At 43.3% G+C, this 23,429-nt stretch overlaps 1 protein-coding gene across 2 annotated transcripts in view; it reads left to right on the top strand.

Annotated features, from left to right (window-relative positions):
• Window positions 1–23,429, top strand: part of MERTK (MER proto-oncogene, tyrosine kinase) — a 110,161-nt gene that overhangs the window by 79,106 nt on the left and 7,626 nt on the right. For both annotated transcript variants that reach the window (XM_011231159.3, XM_034659531.1), the window contains exons 10-18: window positions 2,045–2,198; window positions 4,475–4,560; window positions 5,917–6,012; window positions 6,693–6,773; window positions 10,035–10,127; window positions 11,594–11,712; window positions 18,520–18,629; window positions 20,521–20,680; window positions 21,312–21,448. In XM_011231159.3, the coding sequence (XP_011229461.3) occupies window positions 2,045–2,198; window positions 4,475–4,560; window positions 5,917–6,012; window positions 6,693–6,773; window positions 10,035–10,127; window positions 11,594–11,712; window positions 18,520–18,629; window positions 20,521–20,680; window positions 21,312–21,448 (1,036 nt within the window). The remainder of the gene's footprint in view (window positions 1–2,044; window positions 2,199–4,474; window positions 4,561–5,916; window positions 6,013–6,692; window positions 6,774–10,034; window positions 10,128–11,593; window positions 11,713–18,519; window positions 18,630–20,520; window positions 20,681–21,311; window positions 21,449–23,429) is intronic.

The following is a 23,429-nucleotide window of genomic DNA, read 5'->3' as shown; positions in this document are numbered from 1 at the left end:
CTGTGGGATGGATATCTGGGTTAAGAATGAAACGAAGCCCGAAGGAAATCTTGGCAATGATGAAGATAGTTTTATCATATAAAGATCTAACACACTTCACAGACCACTGATACCTGTGAGCCTTCCCACTACCATTACTGTTGATGGTAGCACTGAGTTACGAGGAACATGAGCCCTTTAGGAATACCAGTTTGACTTGACCTGTTGAATTGCATTTCAATGATGTATACATGACGGAACGTTGGAGAGACAGTATGGCTAATCTTAACTCTCTATAATGGGCACTGTTTGTATGGGTAGTGTTTGTTTTCTGTGTTTTAAGCAGTATGGCTTGCCGTGTTATTACTCACTCAAGCCTTGCTGAAGTGCTTCATGACTGATCGGTACAGAACACGGAGTGTTACCTGCGGAAGCTGTCCTTTCACGGCACGGGGCTCCCTGAGCTAAATGCTCAGCCCTTTGTGCCGTCTTCTGCATGTTGTTGGAGTATCCTTTGGCAAGCTGCCCCTGTGATGCCCCACATGGCCCCACATGCTGTACCTGCTTGTCAGACACTCCACGCACAGGTATCTCTATCAGTGTGATTTTTTTTGTATTTACAAGTTCTTGTCAGACAGGGTCTTTGTACCTGTAGCAGACAGGACTTGTGAGTGGACCACTGAGTTCCTGTCTGTGGGTTCTAGTGACCCTCAAACATGCTAAAAGGGAGCCACATCACAGTTCCTGCAGCCCGTGGGCACTATAACTAGGGAACATTAGTAACTGGTGATGGCGAGCAAGGTGTGTCTACCTGGTAGAAATTCAGAGACAATGAGATTCTGATTCTAAGGGCATAGGTTAAAAAAAATCAGAGTTTAAGAAGACAGAGCTTTCATCTGCATACATGGGAAACTCTCCACCATTTTACAAAGCTGTGCTCTTCCGACAGTCCTTGCTTTGCACAACTCCAACATGCATACATTTCAGCTACCACAGTTGGGTTAAATAACCCAATGACATGGTCTGAACTTGAGTTACCATCATGTAGTATCTGTGAGTAATTGCATGAAGCATACACTTCACTGCCAACTGTCCAGTCCGCAAACCACTACGGAAATGACAGATGTGCAAGATCGTGACCAGTCTTGTCACTTGTCTCAAAGGCTCTCGGTGGTTGGACGCTGCACTTCCATGATTCAAATCATATGCATCTAGGAAGACCTATAGCCATGCATGTTGCCTCCTTATCTCCCAGGGACACACCCACATGACACTTGATAAAAGTAAGTCCTTGAAAGAGGGAGTCGGTGAGCAAAGATGAAGTGCAGCAAAGAAAGGAAGCACATAAGTGTTGAAATGAACTTGGAATTGAATGTGGAGTATGGAAGACACAGCTGACTGTGGGAATGCAGACAGGGCTGCCATGTGAGCGACTAGGTCCGCGGCCAGGGAAAGAGGCGAAGGTGACTTCATGACATGAGCGTAGTGGCCGCACCAAAAGGAGAAAAACGGCCCTGAGGAAGTGACTCGAGCAAAAATCTTCATATAAAGGAACACGCAGAGATAGTTCTCAGCTTTGAAAGCACAAAGGGTAAAATGTGGAGAACGAATCCAAACCCAGAAGGGAGGATGAAAATTCTCCAGGGCACAGAAAATATATTCTTGCCATATCATAAGTTATGTGACCAGAAGAAGAAGACAGGTACTATTCAAACTACTCTTGATAAGCTTTTTTACGGAGAAATGCAGTCTTTTAATTCTCAATATATCTAGTGTTTTAAATCACAGTATGCCAGATAAATAGGAGTTTTGCCATTTTTTTTCCATTCCTTGTACGTTCATAACTGACGTGAAGAGAGTCGCCTGTTAATTATTAAGCTCACTGTGCATGGTCTTAGCTTGCCCCATCAGAGTGAGGACTGCCTGCATATGTAGATCACAAAATACAAAAGGACTAAGTTCTAGAACTTTTGACTATCTTCTTTCCCTTTTACAAGCCAATGTTTCTTACATATTTTGGATCCCAAAGAGATGTTTCCAACTGATTCTATTGGTATTTTACTAGGTTGGGTAGATTTTGCCCCCTCGTCCACCCCAGCACCTGGCAACACGGATCCTGTGCTCATCATCCTTGGTTGCTTTTGTGGATTTGTTTTGATTGGGTCGATTTTATATATTTCTCTGATCATCAGAAAACGAATCCAGGAGACAAAGTTTGGGTAAGTGTCCCCAGTTTAAAATGTTTTGCCCAGTGGTATCACGTGCTTGTTCTGCCAGCCGATGATGCCTCTCTGGCTGGCTCAGCTCCTCCCTGAACCTAGCTGGGGGTCCTGTCTTATGTACATCCTGGGGGCAGGCAGCCTCCTTGCTTGGGCCCGTGCCACAGAGGCAGCCAACAGGGGAATCCGGCCTTGAAAGGGGCTCATGTACAGAGAAGAGCATCAGTAAGCCTTCAGTATCCAAACTTGGTTGCTGTAAAATGAGGATTTTTGTTAGAAGTCTTAAAAATAATCCTAATTATTTTTAAGAAACAAATAAAATGTATGTATAGATAAAAAGACCAGAAGGAAATTCACCAAAGCATTAGCAATTCTGGGTGGTGTAAGTGTGGATGATTCTGTGTTTTCTTTTTTTGCTGTATTTTATATACTTTCTGTAATGACCAGTGATTTTTCTAATAGAGAAAAACATTATGTTTTCACATTCAAGTGTAAAAGAGGCTCTTGTTCTGATTTTCTGTACATCTGACTTTTATAACAGTAGTTAAATTATCAACAAAGATGGGCAGGTGTGTTGAGGCAACCTATGAAAAGAAAGCTATGTGTGCAAATTTGTTTCTGACTCAGTTTTCTACTCCAGCACCTCTGTAGTGAGTTTGGGTTTCTGTGAAATCCAGTTTATCACTCATGGGGCGGAGGAAGTATTCTGTAAGAGGCAGGTTATTGACAGCCTGGAATGGGACAGAGTGAGGGAAGGTGAGTGACTCTGTTTTGGAGGGAGCTGGGCAACCTTTGTTTGTTGCTACATCTTAGGAATGCTCCTAGAACATTCCACTCCAAAACTTTCCATTGGCATGAGAGGGGGCTTGAGAGTGGAGGCTCGACTGTCCTTTGTGTCCATCCTAGTCCTAAGGGTCGGGTACCTTCAGTACTTACTAATTCTATCCTTATAATTATTATATCTTAGTATGTAAATTCTAAGAACAACTTAAGTTTTTTTAAAGGTTTTATTTATTTATTTATTTATTTGTTTATTTGAGAGAAAGGGGGCACAAGTGGGGTGGGAGGGGCAGAGGGAGAGGGAGAAGCAGACTCCCCATTGATCAGGGTTTGATCCCAGGACCCTGAGGTCATGAACCTGAGCCAAAGGTAGACCTTAACTGATTGAGCCACCCAGGCACCCCTAAGAATGACTACTTTAAATAAATGACAAGATCGGATCTAAATCCTGAATACGTAGTTGACTGAAATGCATCCCAGAGTGTAGGAGTGGTTTGTAGGCTCATTGTGAAACAGGTGCAGAGAACCTCTGCAGAAGATATAAGAGTAACTCAGGAATATGTATTAAAGGCCTTCTCAGTGATAACCTGGGATACAAGAGTGAACAAAAGCAGACACTGCTCCTGCCCTCGTGGGTGTTCATAGTTAATGGAGAATCAAGCAGTAATCACACAAGTAAATATAAAACAGCAACTGTGTTAAATCCTGTATAAAGAGATATGTCAGAGTGTATAATGGGAGAATTTGACTGCGTTAAGAAAGTCAGGAAAGGCCTCCCTGCAGATCCCTGAACTAAAATCTGAAGAAAGAGCAGGTGTTAACTAGGTGAAAGACAAAGCGAAGAGCATCACAGCGAGAAAGAGCAGCACATGCAAAGGCCCTGTGGTGGCAGGGAGCCTGGCATATGGAGAGGAAGGCACTGGTCTAGAAGACATGATGCCTGGGTTCTAACATTAATTCTGTCACTTAAATGGGACACGGTTATTTTTCTCCCTTTCCTTACTGTACTGTCTGGAAGTAAGTCAACCTGCACAGCCCACACTTACCCAGATGAGGAGTTACACTTCCCCCACCCATGACAGGCAGAGTATCTACATAAAATATTTGGAATTCTTCTGCATAGGTTTGTCTCAACACCTCATTTATGTATTCAGTCATAAACAAATCAGTGTGGACTCGTGGGTATTCATTTTACACTCTGGATTATAATCCAATACTGCTTTATTTTGTTGCTCAGACTCTTACAGCTTTGGCCATGGGGAGCTTCTCAGCTGTTCTGTGTTCTTGATGGTGCTTGGATAGAGTTGTTTTGACTTTGCCAAGCAGGCCTGAAACAGAGCTACGGAAAGAAACATACTTCTCCCGGTGGGAAATGTCTTTGTCCTAAAAGAGGCATTTGAACAGGCAGCGGCCTAGTGGCATCTTGTGGAATCGGCCCCTGTCCCAGCAGGCCCTTTTTTTATGAGTATGGGATGTCTTTATTTTTCTTCACCCAGGAATGCCTTCACAGAGGAGGATTCGGAATTAGTCGTCAATTATATTGCAAAGAAGTCCTTCTGTCGGCGAGCCATCGAACTCACCTGTAAGTTAACTTCCATTTCCCTTTTCTGGCGAAAGTTAAAGTAATTGAGAGCAAAGAAAGAACAAGAATTGATCAATAGATTTCTAACAAAAGCCAAAGGAGTCGAATAATGGATATTTTTGACATGCAAAAGTCTTCAGAAACCAGAAACCAGCAAGTAGCTAGTCTGGCGTTGCTGTGTGCTCCGCTATTGGCTGGTTTACTGGAACTTTCAAGTGCGCCCTGAGGTGAAGTGGCCGGGGTTAAAGTCTCCTACCACCACAGACAGGAACTCACCACAGTGATAGAAGATGTGGTTAGAGGTCAGGGATTTAAAGAAAGCAGCAAAGCAATTGACATAATCTCTGAGCTTATTTCCCGCTTTCCTATGGCAACCAATTCAGAGAACAATTTGCAAACGTACTTTATAACAATCGTGGTTTGAGTTTTGCTGAATCGGAGGGGAGCCTTCCAGTTTGAAGAGTGAGAATAAACGGACAGCTGTATTCTTGAACAATTAAGAAAGAGTGTAGAAAGTATGTGCAAATATTATCAAATTCAAGCTTCTGGATGCTTGCCAAAAACAAAAACAACAACAATAAAACAAATATAAGGATGATAGAAAACAGGGTGCTATGAAACAAAAACTCATTCAAGGTAGAATGTTTTTGATTATTTATTTATTTATTTATTTATTTATTTTTACTTTTCTTAACTATGGCACAAACTGAATCATTTGCCAAAGAGTTATTGAATGGGTTAATTCCTCTTATTGGTAACACTTATTGTCAATGCTGCATATTGATACCTTATTATAGAATATCTTATTTTCGGACTTTCCCACAAGTACTCAAGTTAGCACTTTTTATGTCATTATAATGAGGTTCCATATCCCATAGGTAGAACGGTAGCTTGTTCTCTCAATGTTTCCTGTGGTTACTGGGCCTCCTTCCTGGCATAGGACAGGGGAGGTAAGCCGATGGCTCTTTTGTATAGTATAGTTAGGGATAAAATAGCAAATACTCCACCAGAAAGTTCCTACTGACTATCTTCCTTACTCCTTTAAATCAAGGGCAACCCCCCCCCCCACAGGAATCCGATTGCTGGCCACTGCTACTGCATAGTGGGAAGAGAAATATGGCTCTGATTTTTATAATCCTTCACAATTAATCTTGCCCTGAAGAATTCATTTTACTCACTTTAATCATAGTAGAGTTAAGAGCGATATTTTATTATAGGCTTTTTGTGGGGAGAACATGGGTACAAAATAAAGAAAATGTTTAACTCTTTGATAACACTGTATGTATCATGTTAATTCTATTCAAATGAAAGGGAGCACACTGACAACTCTTACATATACTCTGTCCCTCTTTACAGTGCGTAGCTTGGGAGTCAGTGAGGAACTACAAAATAAACTGGAAGATGTTGTGATTGACAGGAATCTATTAATTCTCGGAAAAATCCTGGGGGAAGGTAAGCAGTTTATTTCTTTTAAAATGTGAGGTAAGAAGGTAAGCAGTTTACAGTATTTTTATATGTGTATTTATTGTGTAAAATGCCATTTTGTGACTTTGTTACAATGCAAATAGTTCTATTTTATAATTTATTAAAATGAAAAAGTAAATAGTGGTTTTCGCCTTGCACAGAGAGTAGGCCCTTGAAAAATATTAATTCCCTTCCTTCATTGGAAAGCATGCAATTCATTGATTGGTTTCCTATATCCTCTACATATGTCTAGTTCTTAAGTTTATTGTTTTGGGCACTTTTCTAATTAGTTAAATAGGAGCAAAAGTGAAAATACATATTTAATTTGTCAAACTGATGTTAGGATGACTGATAATGGTATTAAGAATTTCTACTTTATAAATGTCAATAACATTTTCTGTGTTCTGTAAGTGTCTTGGGTCAGTTTTAATGCTTAATAAAATGATGGGCCGAGCTGATCCTGAGCCAAGCAAGCTTGTGACAAGCAGGAGGCTAGTGCATGGCCTGTGTCCCCTGGTTTGCGAGCGTGGGTGGCCCCAGCAGGCCCTGCCCGGCTGCTGCAGACGGGTCACTCTCAGGCCACATAAAAACAGCAGCTGGGGAACTGTAGCGCTTCTGTGGCCAGGGGGATTCTGCACAATCTGTACAGATGTTGTCTTACTTCACAGGAGAGTTTGGGTCTGTGATGGAAGGAAATCTTAAGCAGCAAGATGGGACCTCTCAGAAAGTGGCCGTGAAGACCATGAAGTGTGAGTTATCACTGATAGAACACCTCCGGTGGGTGTCGGCAGTTGCTTCAGTAACTGGTGCTCTGTAAGGCCAGTGAGGGGGTTCATGTGTTGTGATCTCAGTCACTGATGAGTCAGAAGACCATCGAGAACACCGTGTGGTCACAGAGGGAAAGTGACTGTCAGGAGCTCGTCGTATCTACATGGTATATTCTTTATAGTCGAGACGGAGTTGTTTATCATTTACACCACACCCCCCTCTCTGTCTCGTTCTCTCTCTCTCCCTCTCTGTCTCATTCTCTATTTCTCTCTCTCTCTTCCCCCCATTCCCCCTCACTCTCATCTAGGAGAATGAATAACTCCAAAGTAAAGCATGAATTTCCGAGACAAGGCTGATCTGGTGGCGGCCTCTGACCCCAGGGATTGGTCTGGCAGATCTGGCCAGCTCGGTGGGATCACTTCCTCACTTGGGGATGGTTGCCTAGTCCTCAGGAAGTTGTGGGCTGCCTGGAAGGTACATTTCCCAGAGGGAGGACAGATCCGTATGGGTCAAGGGCGTATGAAGAGCAGTGATCCCAAGTTGGAACCTCCAAGCAAGCTGGGAAGAGAGCCTGCAGCCAGGTCAGAAAGGGCCTTATAAGTCGTCACAAAGAATCTGCTTTTATCCTATAAGTAGGAGGACACCAGTAAGAGTCTTTTTTTTTTTTTTTAATGAATTTTTTTTTTTTAAATTTATTTGACAGAGATAGAGACAGCCAGTCAGAGAGGGAACANTAAGCAAATGAGGAACAAAAGCAGATCACATTCTAGAAAGTTCACTTTGGTGGCAGTGTGGAGGAGAATGAATGACAGCATTGACAAAAGTAAAGACAGATGCTAATTAGGGCACTCCAGAGTCTGCAAATGTCTATCTCCCTAAAGAAACTAGGCTCTGAGATGTGACTTGTCAAAGTCAGATAGCTTGAAAGAGAGAAGGTTGTGCTGGACTGTTTCATCACCACGCATTGACCAGGCTGCAGTGACAGAACATGATAGCATTTACCCTCATGCCCTTTCCCAGGAAGTGCATTTCCAGGGCCTGGGGATGCAGGATTGTGTTTTATTCTTCAGGTGTCCCACTGAGCACCCATAAAATAGACCGTGGTTATTTGGCATTTTACCCACCGTTGTCTTCATGATTCATTCGGAGAGAGATTATTTGGTGCTTCATTTGTTAATGTCTTTAACATTGCTTCCTCATTTACCTCCTGTATACATTCAATATTATTTTGGATCAAGGAGTAAAATTTACTCCTTGGGTTCTTCCTAAAATTTAAATTCCTTGTCTCCTGGGCATTAAAACATAAATTAGATTATAAGCATGTAGCAAGACTTTTTAACCAGAACTGGAGGGCTGAAGTTTTCATTTCAGTGACAAAAAGGAACCCTAGTAACCAGCAAGTCACATGGGCTGGTGCCTTCTGCTTTCCAAAGCTTTTTGTGTCTATAATAATGGCCAATACTTATGTAATACTCACTGTGTGTCGAAGGACATCACAGTCATTCCTGCATTCCATCAGGAAAACAGGAAGAGGAAATCAGTGTGACTCGGAGGTAGATTCACATGTCATCCCCTGAAAACCCAGACACCTGAAGTTAGAAGTTAGAGTAGTCACGGGAGCTGAACCCAGTACAGAGCCAAGTCTGGGTGCCGAGCCACCTTCAGCACTGGTCCTGCCCCTTGCATTACTGTATCTGAACCTGGTCCGTGTGAAGGCTCCTTCCATTGTCCCCATTTACCAGTGGAAGGTTTAGGGGGCCTTGTAAAAGGGGCTAGGCCTGGAATCTGTTTCCTCTCTGGCCTTGGCTGTGCTCTTCTTTGACTTAATTAGAACCACTTGTATAAGAATTGCATCTATGCTATTTATCAAAGATTGAAAGAATGTCTCTGGCCTCTGCGGCCCAGGCTCATCCATGTTGGTCCTTGATTGGGGTGGGGCGGTGCACGCAGAGTTTGCCCGCACACCCCGCCCCCTACCCTTTCTGTTCCACCCATCTCGTTGTCTTAGCAAAGGTAATAGGTGAGGACAAAGGTAGCAGACATTTTGCAGTTCTGTAAAACTTTTTTTTTTTACTTTTTTTAAATTTCCTTTAATAGGAAGATTAATGTGTATACAGCCCATAGGATGTCTGGACCCTGTACGAGATGGACGCACATGTGATTTCGGTCAAAACTTTCTGTTAAAGCAAATTCCCTAAGGCATGCCTGGCATTATGTTTGTTTTTCTTTGTTTTTAATTTTGGTAAAATGCACATAACATAGAATGTACCATCCTAACCATTTTTAAAGAGCACAGTTCAGCGGCCTTGAGTTCATTCACACTGTTGTGCAACCCCCGCCATCCACCTACAGAACTTTTTCCATCTTGCAAAACTGAAACTCCATATGCATCAGACAACTTCCCGTCTCCCCTGCCCCCACTTGCCCCTGGCTACCACCATCCCCCTTTCTGTCTCTATGAAGTTGACTTCTCTCATTACCTCATAAAAGTGGGATCACGCAGCACTTACCCTCTTGTGACTGGCTTGTTCCACTTAGCATAATATAGAATTTTAGATGTTCCTCTCAAGTTGGTTTAATCCCAAAATGGTATGGTGTGCACGTTAGGAAAGTATATCCAGTTCACAAGGCAGGATTGAGCAACCAGCCTTGCAAGACAGAGAGAAGCATGTGTTCTTTCTTCTTTTAAGGCAAAAATAATTGCAACAGATCAGCTGCATTTGACTTTAAGGGTTTGTTTTTTTTTTTGGTTTTGTTTTGTTTTTAATGAATATACTTTAATTTTTAGAGCAGTTTTAGGTGTCTAGAAAAATTGGGCAGAAAGTACAGAGTTCCCATATGCCCCTCTCCCTTCACAATCTTCCCTATCATTAACGTCTTATGTCCGTGTGGTGCATTTTTTACAACTGATAGATCATTAACCCATGTGACACGTTATTAACTGAAGTCCATAGGTTATATTAGCTTTCACCTTGTATTGAACCTTCTATGGGTTTTGACAAATACAGTGTCCTATGTGCACCATTACAGTATCATGCAGAAGTTTCCCTGCCCTACATTCTCCTGTGTGCCATCTTTCCATCCCTCCCCGCCCATCCATGCCTGACAACCACTCCTCTGTTTATTGTTGCTGTAGTTTTGCCTTTTCCTGATTTTACTTTTAGAGAACAAAATTGCTCTTACCTCCTTCCCCCTAACTGAGTACATTATCGGAGCCTACCATTTTCCACCCTCTCTTTCAGTGGACAACTTTTCTCAGCGAGAGATTGAGGAGTTCCTCAGTGAGGCTGCGTGCATGAAAGACTTCAACCACCCCAACGTCATCGGACTCCTAGGTACCTCAGAGAAATGCGGGACTGGGGGGACAGCGGGGCTTGGCTAATCCACTCCCTGTCAAAAGAAAAGTCTCTGGGGCAGATAAGTTTATACTTTGTATGACCCCACAGTAATTGATAACATTGAGTTTTTCACCCCAAAGCCTTCTTACAGTTGTATTTTCTGAGGCTGATGGTACAAATGGGCCTGTATTTCCTGGACACCCCAAGGGCTCAGGAACAGTTGGTGTCCACAGAGTTCTAGGTGACTGTAGGTGAAAACGGGGCCCCCACGTTCATCCAAGGCAAGACAAAAGCTTATGTTAAACTTTGTTATCATTTTTATTGATTTAAGATTATCCATGAATCAAATACCTGTGGGGTGAGGTTGTCAAAGTAGACAAATTCCGTAGATCACCTTTGGGAAATAATCTATTAACATATTTTCAAGTACTGATTTCCTAGGATCTAATACTGCTGGTTTCAGGGGACACGATTTAATAGAACTTGGTTTTGTGGCCCTGTAGCTATCAGGAGATTGCTGTGTAAATGCCACTATTCCAAGACAGAGGAGCGATCTAAAAATTATCGAATAGTCTGCTGACTTTTTTTTTCTGTCCTGTGTCTTGATAAGTGCTAAATTCTTTGGGGAACTTTCAAAGTTTTTTTACGACCAAAGCTGCAGAGAGATGCGAAAAATAATGCTTGGATACAAAACTGTTTCGAAGAAACCATTGTTACTCCTTTGCCGGGGTTGATTCCGGCAGATACTCAGAGAACCATCACGCTTTGCGATTGATGGGCCATGCGAGAGCTTTGCCAGCCTGCCATCTGAAGACGGGCCCTAGTTCTAGCTTCTCATGATAAATGGTGTTTCCTGTGTATAACGGTTAAAATTTAGAGGTGTGGATTTTACCTACTGGCCCTCACAATTCTTTTAATAGTTTTGAGCATTTGATGGCACCGGGCTTTTTCACCTGATCGGGTACTTCACTATCCCATGAAGCTAGTTTGCCCTTGAATTCTATTGCAGTCACTAGCCCTCACTTAGGCTCAGTGTAACAAAAACCCCATGGGTGTCTAGATGGCTACAGTTGTGACAGATTAATTTTTGAGAGCTCTCACGCAAAGATTGGCACTAATCTGAAAGAAAATAATTACCAAGAAGTGGACCCAGCATGTGTTCCATATTCTAATACAGTTTGTGTGTGACTTATGAGTATTCACTTTATTTATTTGTTAGTTTTTTAAGGAGGCTGTATATGCCCAGCATAGAGCCCAACACAGGGTTTGAACTCATGACCTTGAGATAAAGACCTGAGCCAAGATCAAGAGTCAGACACTTAACCAACTGAGCCACATGTTTATTTTGTTTTTAGCTGTTACCTCGAGAGCACATGGTTTCAATTTGGCCAGTGCTCCTGCAGTGCTTTTCTAGTTACTGGTAACAAAGCGCTCTTTGTAACTTTCTCTGGTTTTAATTTCAGGTGTATGTATAGAAATGAGCTCTCAAGGCATCCCAAAGCCCATGGTGATTTTACCCTTCATGAAGTACGGGGATCTGCATACCTACTTACTCTATTCCCGACTAGAGACAGGACCCAAGGTAATTAGCCAGTCGTCTTGTCTCTGAACAGTCCCCCAGGCTTTGGTGACAGGGCCTGGGAAGCCTCAGCATCTAACCTTGAAAATAAAGGAGGGAGGGAGGGAGAGGACGTGTGGCCTTTGTTCAGCACTCACTATGCACCCCAGGGGCTGAAATGTGGTTTCTGTCCTCACAGCAGGCCTGCTCATAGGTCTTATTATTCCCATTTTATGGGGGGAAGAAGCCAGCTGGGTGCACAATCTCATGGCTCAAGCCTCATCGCCATGGAGCCGGGTGGGCCCCACATGCTGACAGAGTAGCCTCTTTCTTTTAAAGTCTCCTCTTTCCAACTCGTTCACTCTGAAATCACTAGAAGCAGGATCCGTTTCATTCCCAGAGGGAAGTTGCACTGAGCTGTCTTTCTGGACACCGAGCATGAATACTCCGTCTACCTTTCCGATTATCAAGAGCCCCTCCATTCTCAGGATCGGAAAGCGTGTTGTGATTCGGTGGGCCGGCATGCTTTCCTTCAACAGTGCCCCTAAGAAGGGTGGTGACCCCACAGGGCAAACACTGTCTGAATCCCACAGCACAGGGAAGCCCAACAGAAACGGGAGCTTACACTGAAGCACTATGCCCACGGGCAGGCAGCCATAGGTCCCACCCAGGAGACGGACCAGGGGCCCCAAGAAAGGTGACTGACTGTGGGGCTTAATGAGGAAAGTCCTCATCCCAAGACACAGACAAATCTGTAGGAACAGCCATTTATCAAATTTGGCAAGGCACTTGAAAAACAAAAACAAAATCTTAAGACCCAATTTAGGGTAAACATTCTGGAACCTTCTTTCCAATGTCCGGCTGACCCTTTGTGTTATGGATATGAAAGGTTGTTTTTTGCTTTCCTTTTCTTTTTCTTTTACTTGTTTTGTTATTCCCTGGAAGGTATAAGTGATCTTTCTTTTTCAGTTCCCCTTGGTCTCATGCTCAGATTTTTGTTCTCTTCCCCATGACTTCTTGAAGTCTTTCACCCACACAGTCACTAACCAGAGTTAGGAAATTGTAGCCACATCTCAGAGCTATTATAAAATCACTGAGGCTCCTCCGAAGTGTTGAAGGGCCTAATCCAAAGTTGGGGACTCAGCATGGCTGAGTGTTTTTCTTCCCTTTTTCTACCCAAAAGAAAGACGGTAATATTATAAGGAGCCTGGAAAAGAAAAACAAACAAACAAACAAAAAAACCCTATAGTTTCCGACATCTTAGCACAATCATTGGCATCTTTGGACATTCACATCCCTGCTGTTCATTCCATGCCTACGTGTTTCACAGGGTGGCACTTAGGAGGCATGCACCTACCTGCAGGCCGTCCACAGTGCTCACATTTCTCAAACATTTAGTAGAGGCTTTATTTTGCATATTGTGATGCAGTAATGGCACACCAACCATAGGAAGTCCTTACTCATAGAATCTCAGGTGAGGAAACTGAGGCACAGATCAGACAGTGGTGGAGGCAGGACTGGCCCTCAGGTTGCAGAGCCCCTGCCTTTGGCTCTCCTCTGACGGCCCCATCCCACGTGCACCCCTCCCCAGCAGGGCAGCCTCCAGACAGTTGGCTGTGCATGGCTACACGCCATCCTCTTGAATGGATTTTGTTTCACATTGATGGGCAATTTCACTCCCATTTAGTTTTCTGGTATGTGGTATGATTTTTCTAATAATTTTTGGAAGGATGGGAATTTTGTGTTGCGTAAGAGTGAATTCTATAGGAAAACAGTAAAAATATACAGGCCCATATTCAGGGCTGTTTGATGCCCAACAATCGTCTGTTTTTACTTGTGAAGTTCAACCTCTCGTATGGGCCCTTTGGAAATAAAGTAGCCTCTTACTGGACTTTTTTCCTGAATCACTGTGGAAGAGGTAGAGACCATTTATAATCTTTATAAAAATCTTTTTAAAATTATCATACAGTGTTATTGACTCTTTTTCCCTTTTTGGTGTACAGTTCTGTGATTGTTAACACATAAAGGGATTCACGTACCCATCATCACAGTCTGAATACAAAACAGTTTCATCACCCAACAACACCTCCTCCCGCTACATCTTTGTACTCCCGCTCTGCCCCCGTGACTAACCCCTGGTAACCAGTGATCTGTTCTCCATTACTATAGTTTTGTTTTTTTGAGAATGTTATGTGAATGGAATCATGTAGTTTGTAACTTTTTGGCTTCCTTTACTCAGCAGTATGCCTTTGAAATCCATTTAAGTTGGTGCCCGTATCAATAGTTCATTTCTTGTTTTATTGCTGTGTATATTCTAGTGCATGGATATACCAGTTGGTTTATCCATTCACCTGTTGAGGGACACATTGTTTTTTCCAGTTTGGGGCAAGGATGAATGAAGCTGCTATAAAAAAAATCATGTACACTATTGAGTGAACATAACTTCTTATTTCTCTGGGGTAAAAACCCAGAAGTGAGATACTAGGTCATATGGAAAGCGTATGTTTAATTTTATTAGAAACTTCTACACGATTTTCCAGAGTGGCTATACTATTTTACATTCCCACCAGCAGCGTATGAGAGATTCAGCTGCTCTGCGTTCTTGTTAGCACTTGGTATTCATTAGTAGTTTTTGGTTTGGTTTGATTTGGTTATTAGCTGCTCTGATAGGCGGATAGTGATAACCTCATCGTGGTTTTATTTACATTTCTCTAATGATTAAGGATGCTTAGCATCTTGTCTTGTGTTTATTTGCCATCTTTATATCCCCTTTGGTGAAGGTCTGTTAAAGTTTTTTGTTTTTTTTTAATTGGGTTGTTGTTTTTCTTATTGTTGAGTTTTGATAGCTTTTTATATATTCTAGATACAGTACCTTTTTTGGATATGCAATTTGCAAAGATTTTTCTCCCAGTTTGTAGTTTGTCTTTGTATTATCTCTCTCTCTCTCTCTCTTTTTTTTTTTTTTTGTCTTCATATTCTCTCAATGTGAGTAAAAATATTTAGTGCAATTCATCAGTTTTTTTCTTTCATGGGTCATGTTTTTGCTGTCATGTCTAAGAACTTTTTGCCTAAACCCAGATAAAAAATTTTTCTCCTACATTATCTTCTAAAAATTATGTGATTGTATGTGTTACATTTAAGTCTGTAATCCATTTTTAATTAATTTTTATATAAGGTGTGACATTTAGCTTAAGATTTGCTTTTATTTTTTATATAGATGACCAATATCATTTGTGAAAAGACTGTCATTAATCCGTTGAATTGCTTTCTCATCTTTGTCAGAAATGAATTGGCTGTGTAAGTGTGGGTCTGTTTCTGAGTTCTCTATTCTGTTCTGTTAAACTATGTGCCCATTCTTTGCCCCTACCACATTGTCTCGATTACTGTAGCTTAATTAAAGCACTTGAGTTGGGTTTTATATTACATGCAAGGAAGCCATCCGATCTGTTAACAGATCCCAACTTATCTTTCCTGCTTTATCACCCCATTCTCTCTGCCTCTTTGCTTTTGGCACATGAGACAACCTCCTTTTCCTAAAGCACATGTGTGCTCTCAGATCACTAGGTCTTTGCTCATTCTGATCGTGGCCATGTACTTCCTCTTAATTTGCCATTTTTTTTTCCCACCCCCCTTTTGAGGACAGCCACAAAGACAGTGTAGAATATTTTTTAAATTTTTCCATGAGAATTCATTTCTTTGCTGAGGTTCTGGAGCAGGTTGCTCTTCTCCTTGCTTGATGCATATGTTCTTACAGCCTGCCTCCCTTTGGCGTGTTCACCCCCATGAGAATTGGGGTCCTGTCCTGTCATCTGTCTGTCTGCCCTGCACAGCTCCAAAAATACTGTTCACATGGAAGACAGAGTGGCACCCGGGGCCCAGCACCCAGGCCCTGCTGGGGAAGCACATTTACATAACTGAGACGTGGTCTTGGGCCACGCTAGCAGGTGCAGAAGGATCTCGCACAGTGAAGTCCAGAGGTAGGACAGCTGTGGTGTTCGTCAGTTCTACACTCAACAACATCATCCCATGTCCACAATTGTTCCACCTCTCTGCTGTTTAAGCTGCAGTTGCCCCTCCACGTGTCTGATGGTGGCAGCTCCTCGAGGCACGACATCCTTATCCACCAGTCTCCAGAGACAAAAAGAGAAGTCTGTCTTCTCTCTTTCCTCTCCCTCTCTTTCCTGAAACAGTAATTTTTTTTCATAACACCTTTACTGAGATATAGTTCAAACACCATACAGTTCTGCCATTTAAAGTATACAACTCAGTGGTATTTGGTATGCTCAGAGTTTTGCAGCCATCACCACAATAAATTGTACAGACTTTTCATCATCTAACAAATAGTCCTATGCCCTTTAGCAATCACTTCCTGATCTCCCCTCCCCACCTTGTTCCTAGCTCTAAGCAACCTTTCTTTTTTTTTAATTTAATTTAATTTTATTAAAATTGAATTAATGAACATATAGTGTATTACTAGCTTCAGAGGAAGAGGTCAGTGATTCATCAGTCTTATATAACACCCAGTGCTCATCACATCACATGCCCTCCTTAATGCCCATCACCTAGTTACCCCATCCCCCACCTACCTCCTCTCCAGCTCAGTTTGAGCAACCTGCTTTCTGTCTCTCTCCAGTTGCCTATTTTGGATATTTCAGATCAATGGAATCATAGTCTGTGGTCTTTCGTGTCTGGCTTCTTTCACCGAGCATGTTTTCAAGGTTCATCCACATCATAGCTTCTATCAGTACTTCATTACTCTTTAAGACCAAATAATACTCCATTGTATAGATATATTATGTTTTATTTATCTATTGATCTGTTAATGGACTTTCAGGTTGTTTCCACTTTTTGGCTTTTATGGATAATGCTAAGAATTTTATCCTTGAGCTCTTACATTAGGTCTTTGATACATTGATACATTTTGAGTTAATTTTGTGTATGATTTCAGGTTGGAGTCCAGTTCTCTTCCATATCCCATTCACTTGTCCCATTCTTTCCCCTACTGAATGATCTTGGCACTTTGTGCACAGTCATTTGACCATATATTTGTGGGTTTATTTCTAGACTCTTGACTCTGTTCATTAATCTGTGTGTCAATCCTATGCTAGTACTGCATTATCTTGATTACAGTTGCTTTCTAGTAAACTTTGAAATTAGTAAATGTGAGGCTTCCAACTTTGGTCTTCTTATTCAAGCTTGTTCTGGATATTCTGAGTTCTTGAATTTTCATATGAATTTTAGGATCAGCTTGTCAATTTCTACAAAGAAGCCAGCTGGGACTGTGATCGGGCTTATATTAAATCTGTAGATCAATTTGGGGAGTATTGCTATCATAACAATATCAAGTCTTCTGATCCATGAACACAGTATATCTTTCCATTTATTTAGATTTACTTTAATTTCAGTGTTTCATAATGGTCAGAGTACAAGTTTTGCATTTCTCCTGTTAAATTTATTCTTAAGTATTTTATTTTTAATTCTTTTTAGATGAATTATTTTCTTAATTTTATTTTCAGATTGATCATCACTAGTGTACAGAAATACAATTAATTTTCATATCTCAATCTTGTATCCTATAACCTTGTTGAATTCATTCCTTAGTTCTACCACACAGTTATCTTTTAAATTACTTTTGGTCACAATTTGCAAGAATAACATAACTGTTCTAGGGAAAAATAACACAAATGAATATTACCTAATATGCTAAACCTTCACAATGTCAGCAGGATTTTATATCCTTTAGCACCCAAATCCTTTCCTAGAAATTGTCATCAGTGCCTCAAATCAAATGCCTCAAATATACAGAACAGAGACATAAGATTTTCCTGCCTGATTTGTTTACATTTCTTTGTTTACTTGTTTTTAACAACTCCAGTATGTAAGGGTAAAGGATAATTAAAGCGCTTTGTCATATAGTCAGGATGTAATTAACACATATCTTAGTTGGGAAATATAAATCATTAAAAATTCAGCGTCTTCCTGAACACTGCTTTGGAAAACTCATGTTCCACAGACAATAAGCCATGACAAATCCAGTGCCCTGGGGAGAGTTTGTCACGGATGGACCCATTCATGACTGCCAGGGACTTGTGGAAGACCCTTTTCTTCAGGGCCCTTGCTGGCGAAAATGTTTAGTTACAACACAGAGCTCTTCATCTGTCATCACCCTCATCTTCATTCCTGACCGGGCAGGTTCTCTCACCCTGGCTGCCTGGTCTGATTTGTACAGTGTAGACTGTTGATACAGGAGGGCTCTAGAGAAACAAAAATAAAATCCCTGAATTCCTCCTTGTGGTCCTTTGGTCCTGTAATAAGGGGCAAAGACTGTCCTACTTTCGGTCTGAAAGAAATGTATCTTTCCAAGCGTCTCAAAGGAAGATGACCACATATACCTGCATGACTGGAGTGGGCTGAGCCAGTGTTTTGCCCCTCCCCCGCTGAAGGCAGCCCGCCCCTTTTCCCCTCCTTTCCGGGCACAGGTGCTCTGTCCCCCGCCACTCCAGAGGACACAAAGGATCCAATTTGACCTCATAACTTGCAAAAAGAATGTTATTCACCATCAATATTTTTAAAGACAGGGAGAATGTGAAATTTGCCAAGAAGTTTTCTGCTTTGTTGTTGTTTTATTCCTTTTTTAAACACTTATTTGTGAGATGAGTGATATGGAAATGAAAGGTTTGTTTCCTTGTTTCAGGATCCAAATTTTAAGAAATACAAACACCAAAAAAACAAACACAAGAACACTCTGTCTCCCCTCAGGTGGCAATAACTCTCCAAGTTTAACTTTTAACACATATTTTGTCTTCCTGTTTCTCCTCCCCCCACCCCCAGCATATTCCTCTGCAGACACTACTGAAGTTCATGGTGGACATCGCCCAGGGAATGGAGTATCTGAGCAACAGGAATTTTCTTCATCGAGATTTAGCTGCTCGAAACTGCATGTAAGAGCCCTGGCCCAATCCCAGAGGGGTTAGACCTCATCGTGTGAGATATGTGGGGAGCCAGGCAGGAATAGGGGCGGGTGGCCTATTGTTGTTAAAAAGTGGAGGAGAGGGGCAACTGGGTGGCTCAGTCATTAAGCGTCTGCCTTCGGCTCAGGGCGTGATCCCGGCGTTCTGCGATTGAGCCCCACATCGGGCTCCTCCAATGGGAGCCTGCTTCTTCCTCTCCTACTCCCCCTACTTGTGTTCCCTCTCTCGCTGGCGGTCTCTCTCTCTGTCAAATAAATGAATAAAATCTTTAAAAAAAAAAAAAACAGTGGAGGAGAGGCAGGTTTGGGAGGGGAGCGTGTGGCTGGCTCTGGAGATGGGATTTCTCTGGCTCTGATGTGTGACCGGGACTTCTCACAACATCTACCTCCACGAGTCTGGTTGGCTTCCAAAACATTCTCCTGTGACTCTTTTTATTTTCACTCTCTCCGCTTGGAGTGCTGGGTATGATCTTTGTGATCCTTCCCCTTTGCCATCAGCTAGCTTTGGACCCAGAGTTCTACATAAGTCAGCTAGTCATGGAGGCAGGAAGGAAAATCATAAGGGTTTTGTCTCTCAGGCTTCAAGATCCTGCCTTGTGAGTGTGTACCGTGAAACCACATGGAGTCTCCCCTCTTGTAGCAGGGAGACAAGGACTCATATAAGAACTCTGAGCTCAAGCTCCCCCCTCTCTCCGTCCTGCTCCAACAGGACCATCACCTGCTCTAAATCTTAACTAGCTCTCGCTTTTAGGTTTATTATTGCAGGAAGAGAGAGTGTTCCTTAAATGTATTGCTGTTACTGTTTTTCTTGGTTGGAGATGTGACCATAGGGGCTGTTCCCTGACTCCTTACCTGACCCCCCTCAGCCCCCTACCACTTGTACCTCATTTTTAAAACCCAGAAGGGTCTTGTTTGTTTGTTGTGGTGGGTTTTTTTTTTTAAGATTTTATTTACTTATTTGACAGAGAAAGAGAGAGCATAAGCAGGGGGAGCGGCAGGCAGAGGGCGAAGCAGGCTCCCCACTTAGCAGGGAGCCTGGTGTGGGGCTGATCCCAGGACCCCAGAATCATGACCTGAGCTGAAGGCAGACGCTTAACCAACTGAGCCACCCAGGCGCCCCTTGTTTGTTCTTATTTAAGTGATTTTTCTACCACGGAGGGAGAATCATGAAAAGCTCTCTTTGCCCTTAATATTTTCTTCATGTTTTTCCCATCAGGTAGGGTGACCAACTGTGCACTTTGCCTGGGAGGGATTTCCCAGGATGGGGCACTTTTCAGTTTTAAAAGCCAGTGTCAGACAGACAGGAACAAGGCAGTCATCCCACCTCCAGACCACTCATTTTTCCTTTCTTCTTCTTCTTGTCTAGGATCTGCTTTAACAGCCTGGGCTATAAATGCAATTGTATCCCTTTCGCTTTCCAGCTAATTCCTCAAGTACCACCGGGCTACCTTAACAGGAAGTCCAGGATCCCCCTTTTACAGCTCGAACTTCCCCACCTCCCCCAAACTGGCAGGAGCCAGTGCTGCTTCCAGATACCAGGCAGGAAAGCTACTGGCTGCTAGATGAGTCCCGGAGGGCCCTGGATTGGGGCTGCTGCTCTTTCTGCCCCTGTGCAGCGTCTCTTCCCTCCAGGCAGCTCCGCCCTCTGGGCACAGGTGTCGTGCTGCTCCAGATCCCCACACAGACCCCCCAGACCTCCCTGTCACCTGCTCTGCCGTTGGTCCCTAAGCAGGACCCTCACAGGTGGACGGGGTCTCCATCTTTTGGTTCCTTACATGAATGTTTTCAGCTGCGTGTGACGCAGACCTGTGTTTAGGCTTTGCCTCTAAACATCCCTGAGGACGTGAACTTGCTCTCTGTAGGTTACGAGACGATATGACCGTCTGTGTCGCGGACTTTGGCCTCTCTAAAAAGATCTACAGTGGTGATTACTACCGCCAAGGCCGCATCGCTAAGATGCCTGTGAAATGGATCGCCATAGAGAGTCTCGCGGACCGAGTCTACACAAGTAAAAGTGACGTGGTATGTGCAGAGCTTTGAGTTGGAGACCCACGTGGCAGGGTTGAAGGCCCGCAGAGAGAAGTGACTTAAGCTGGTGTTGCAAGACATTTTACTCCCTGATAAACTGAGGATTGGGGGGCATGTTCACACCTTTTATTTATCACGAGATTCTTTAATTCAGGTAGAAAACTATATTCTGGTGACGTAGCTTGACATTCAGATCTGTTTTTGCATAGGCCTTTAATTTTTTCCCATCCTTTTTTTTTTCTACAATATAGTGACTTATTGCCCACAACTAAGATAGTCACATTAAATTGAATGAGTTCATCCAACGGCTCTATATAAAAGGTGCTGTGTAATTAATCCCTTACCCGGAGATTGGGAATAGAGCATTACACAGAGCACTGACACACAGAGACAGGGCTGCATCCGCCTTTGTCAGATTTCCCGAAACAGCCTGAGTACAACCAGGGAGGTGTGGCTCCCTGAGCCCCTCGTTCTTGCGGCATTGGGAGAGCAGCGTGTCTCAGGCATAATTGTCAGCTTTGTGCACCATCATCGGCCTTTAAGGAAATGACCTTTCTAGATGAAAAAGTCCATTCAGGCTTTCTGAAAAGACTTGCATCCTAACTTGTTGTCGCTTTGTTCTCAGTGGGCATTTGGCGTGACCATGTGGGAAATAGCAACACGAGGAATGACTCCCTACCCGGGAGTCCAAAACCACGAAATGTACGACTATCTTCTCCACGGCCACAGGCTGAAGCAGCCCGAGGACTGCCTGGATGAACTGTGAGTGAGCTTCTCTGGGTCCCTGGGCACTCTGCACGGGCCAGCCAGCTGGCTCTGCGCAGACCTGGGGACACATGGCCACTCAGCGGGAGGGGTCACCCTTAGCCAGATGGGTGTATGCGGAAGGTGACATGCAGACATCACAGGCCAGAAACCTTTCTTGGTGTGGGAGCTGGTGTGTGCACATCTCCAGGGAACCTGCATGTGTCCTGAAGTTCTAAAAGCACCTCCAGATCTACCCTATAAACAGGTTAAATCTATCATACCTCAGGGACTTGAACGATTACCTGCCCTCTTACCGCTGTAGTTCTCTTTCTATACAACATTTCAAACAATAATATCTTCAGTTAGGGAATCTGGAAATCTAAACCAGTGACACTAAGGTCAGCCTGGTCCTCAGAATTGCTGGGGAGGTATTCTAACCTCAGCCCTGTGCAGAGATTGTGACTCTCTCGGTACGAAGTGGGCCTAGAAATGTATGTGTTAAAACCCTCCCTGGGAGACTGCGTGCTCAGCAGGCATGAGAGCCCCCAGCTCCAAGTGTGCAGGACCACAGTGCACACCTGTCCAGACAGGTCCTCTCTCTTCGGGGCGGGCAGTATGGGAAGAGGCCCAGGACTTGCAGTCAGACAAGCTGCTGTCTCCCAACCAGCCACGTGTGTGGCCATCACAAGTGACTGGACCTCTCTGTGCCTCATTATTAGCCACAAAAACAAAAACAAAACAAAAAAAAACAGTAGAGTCACATACTCAGAATGGGATTGGGAAGAGAAGTTAAGAGAACAGGTAGAATGCTCAGCCTGTGGGCGTGTCACATAATGGTACCAATGATTAGTAGTAACATGCCAGATTGATGCCCCCCAAACACCTTGCTGACCTTTTAAAAATAATTGCTTGTGGCACTGCCTCTAGCTTGGAGATTTGAACCTTCCTGATGGAAGTCACAGGAGTCATGGGCTTAGAGAGGGCATTTTCACCATATTTAGCAAGAATGTTTCAGGACTGTGGGCCTGCATGGCTGATGTGGAACACCATCATGGGGCTCTGGTGTGAGGAGGCACGTGTGGGACACCCCCCTACACACACACACACACACACACACACACACACACACACTGGCCCTGCCTCTACACATGGGTGAGAATACCTAGGTCAGTGTGCATGCAGACCTCCCAGGTCCTGTCCAAGCCAAGCAGAAGGAAACTTTATTGATCAGAGCCTCACCCTGCTTGGTGTGGTGGTGGTTATTGTGGTTGTAAATATATAACACGAAGAACAGACACAAAAAAACATAAGTCCTTTAGAAATATCTTGAAGTCCTAATTAAATTAGATTTGGGGTTTTATGGTAGTTTTTAAAGGGACCACATTAATGACATGTCTGCTTCTGAAATTGAGGAAGCAGTTTCAGCCAAACAATATTGAATGAAGAGTTTTGTTGCCATTTCTTTCTTAGCTTCTCTTGTGCTCCAGAAGAAGTTGGTATTTGCGGCGATTATCTGGGGTCTTAGCAAGGTCTAAGCTGTGTCACATGGTGGTTTTGAAACATTTCACATAGAGCCAAGTAGGGAATGCTGAGTCGGTAAGAAGTTTTAGGTGAAAGAGTCATAGATGCTGCGTGTCAGGGAAGTCAGGCAAAGCAGACCAGTCGGTGGTCCCCATGCTACAGGCGTACAGGGGCTCTGGGGAACCAGACCCTCTTCCCATGTCCCCCCTCGAATCTGGATGCTGGAGAACAATGTCTCCCAAAGAGGCCTCTGTGTTTACATATCTGTGCATTTTCTTTTAAAAAATGAGAAAGATACTTCTGAGCTTCCCCTCCATGTGTGCTGTCTAACCTTAGTTGAGATGAGTTCATTCCTGTGTTGAGTTGCCCCTTGGTCTCTTTAAACTCCACTCTAAGCACTATACCGATGTAAAGAGCAGAGTACGCCCTGTGCCCTGCTCTCCGATCCTGCCCTCCAGGGACCACCTCCTACTCA

Source organism: Ailuropoda melanoleuca, chromosome 4 (assembly GCF_002007445.2).
Source record: "Ailuropoda melanoleuca isolate Jingjing chromosome 4, ASM200744v2, whole genome shotgun sequence".
NCBI classification, from domain to species: Eukaryota; Metazoa; Chordata; class Mammalia; order Carnivora; family Ursidae; genus Ailuropoda; species Ailuropoda melanoleuca.
Note: the sequence above shows the minus strand (reverse complement) of the source record. Positions and strands in the feature narration are given on the sequence as shown.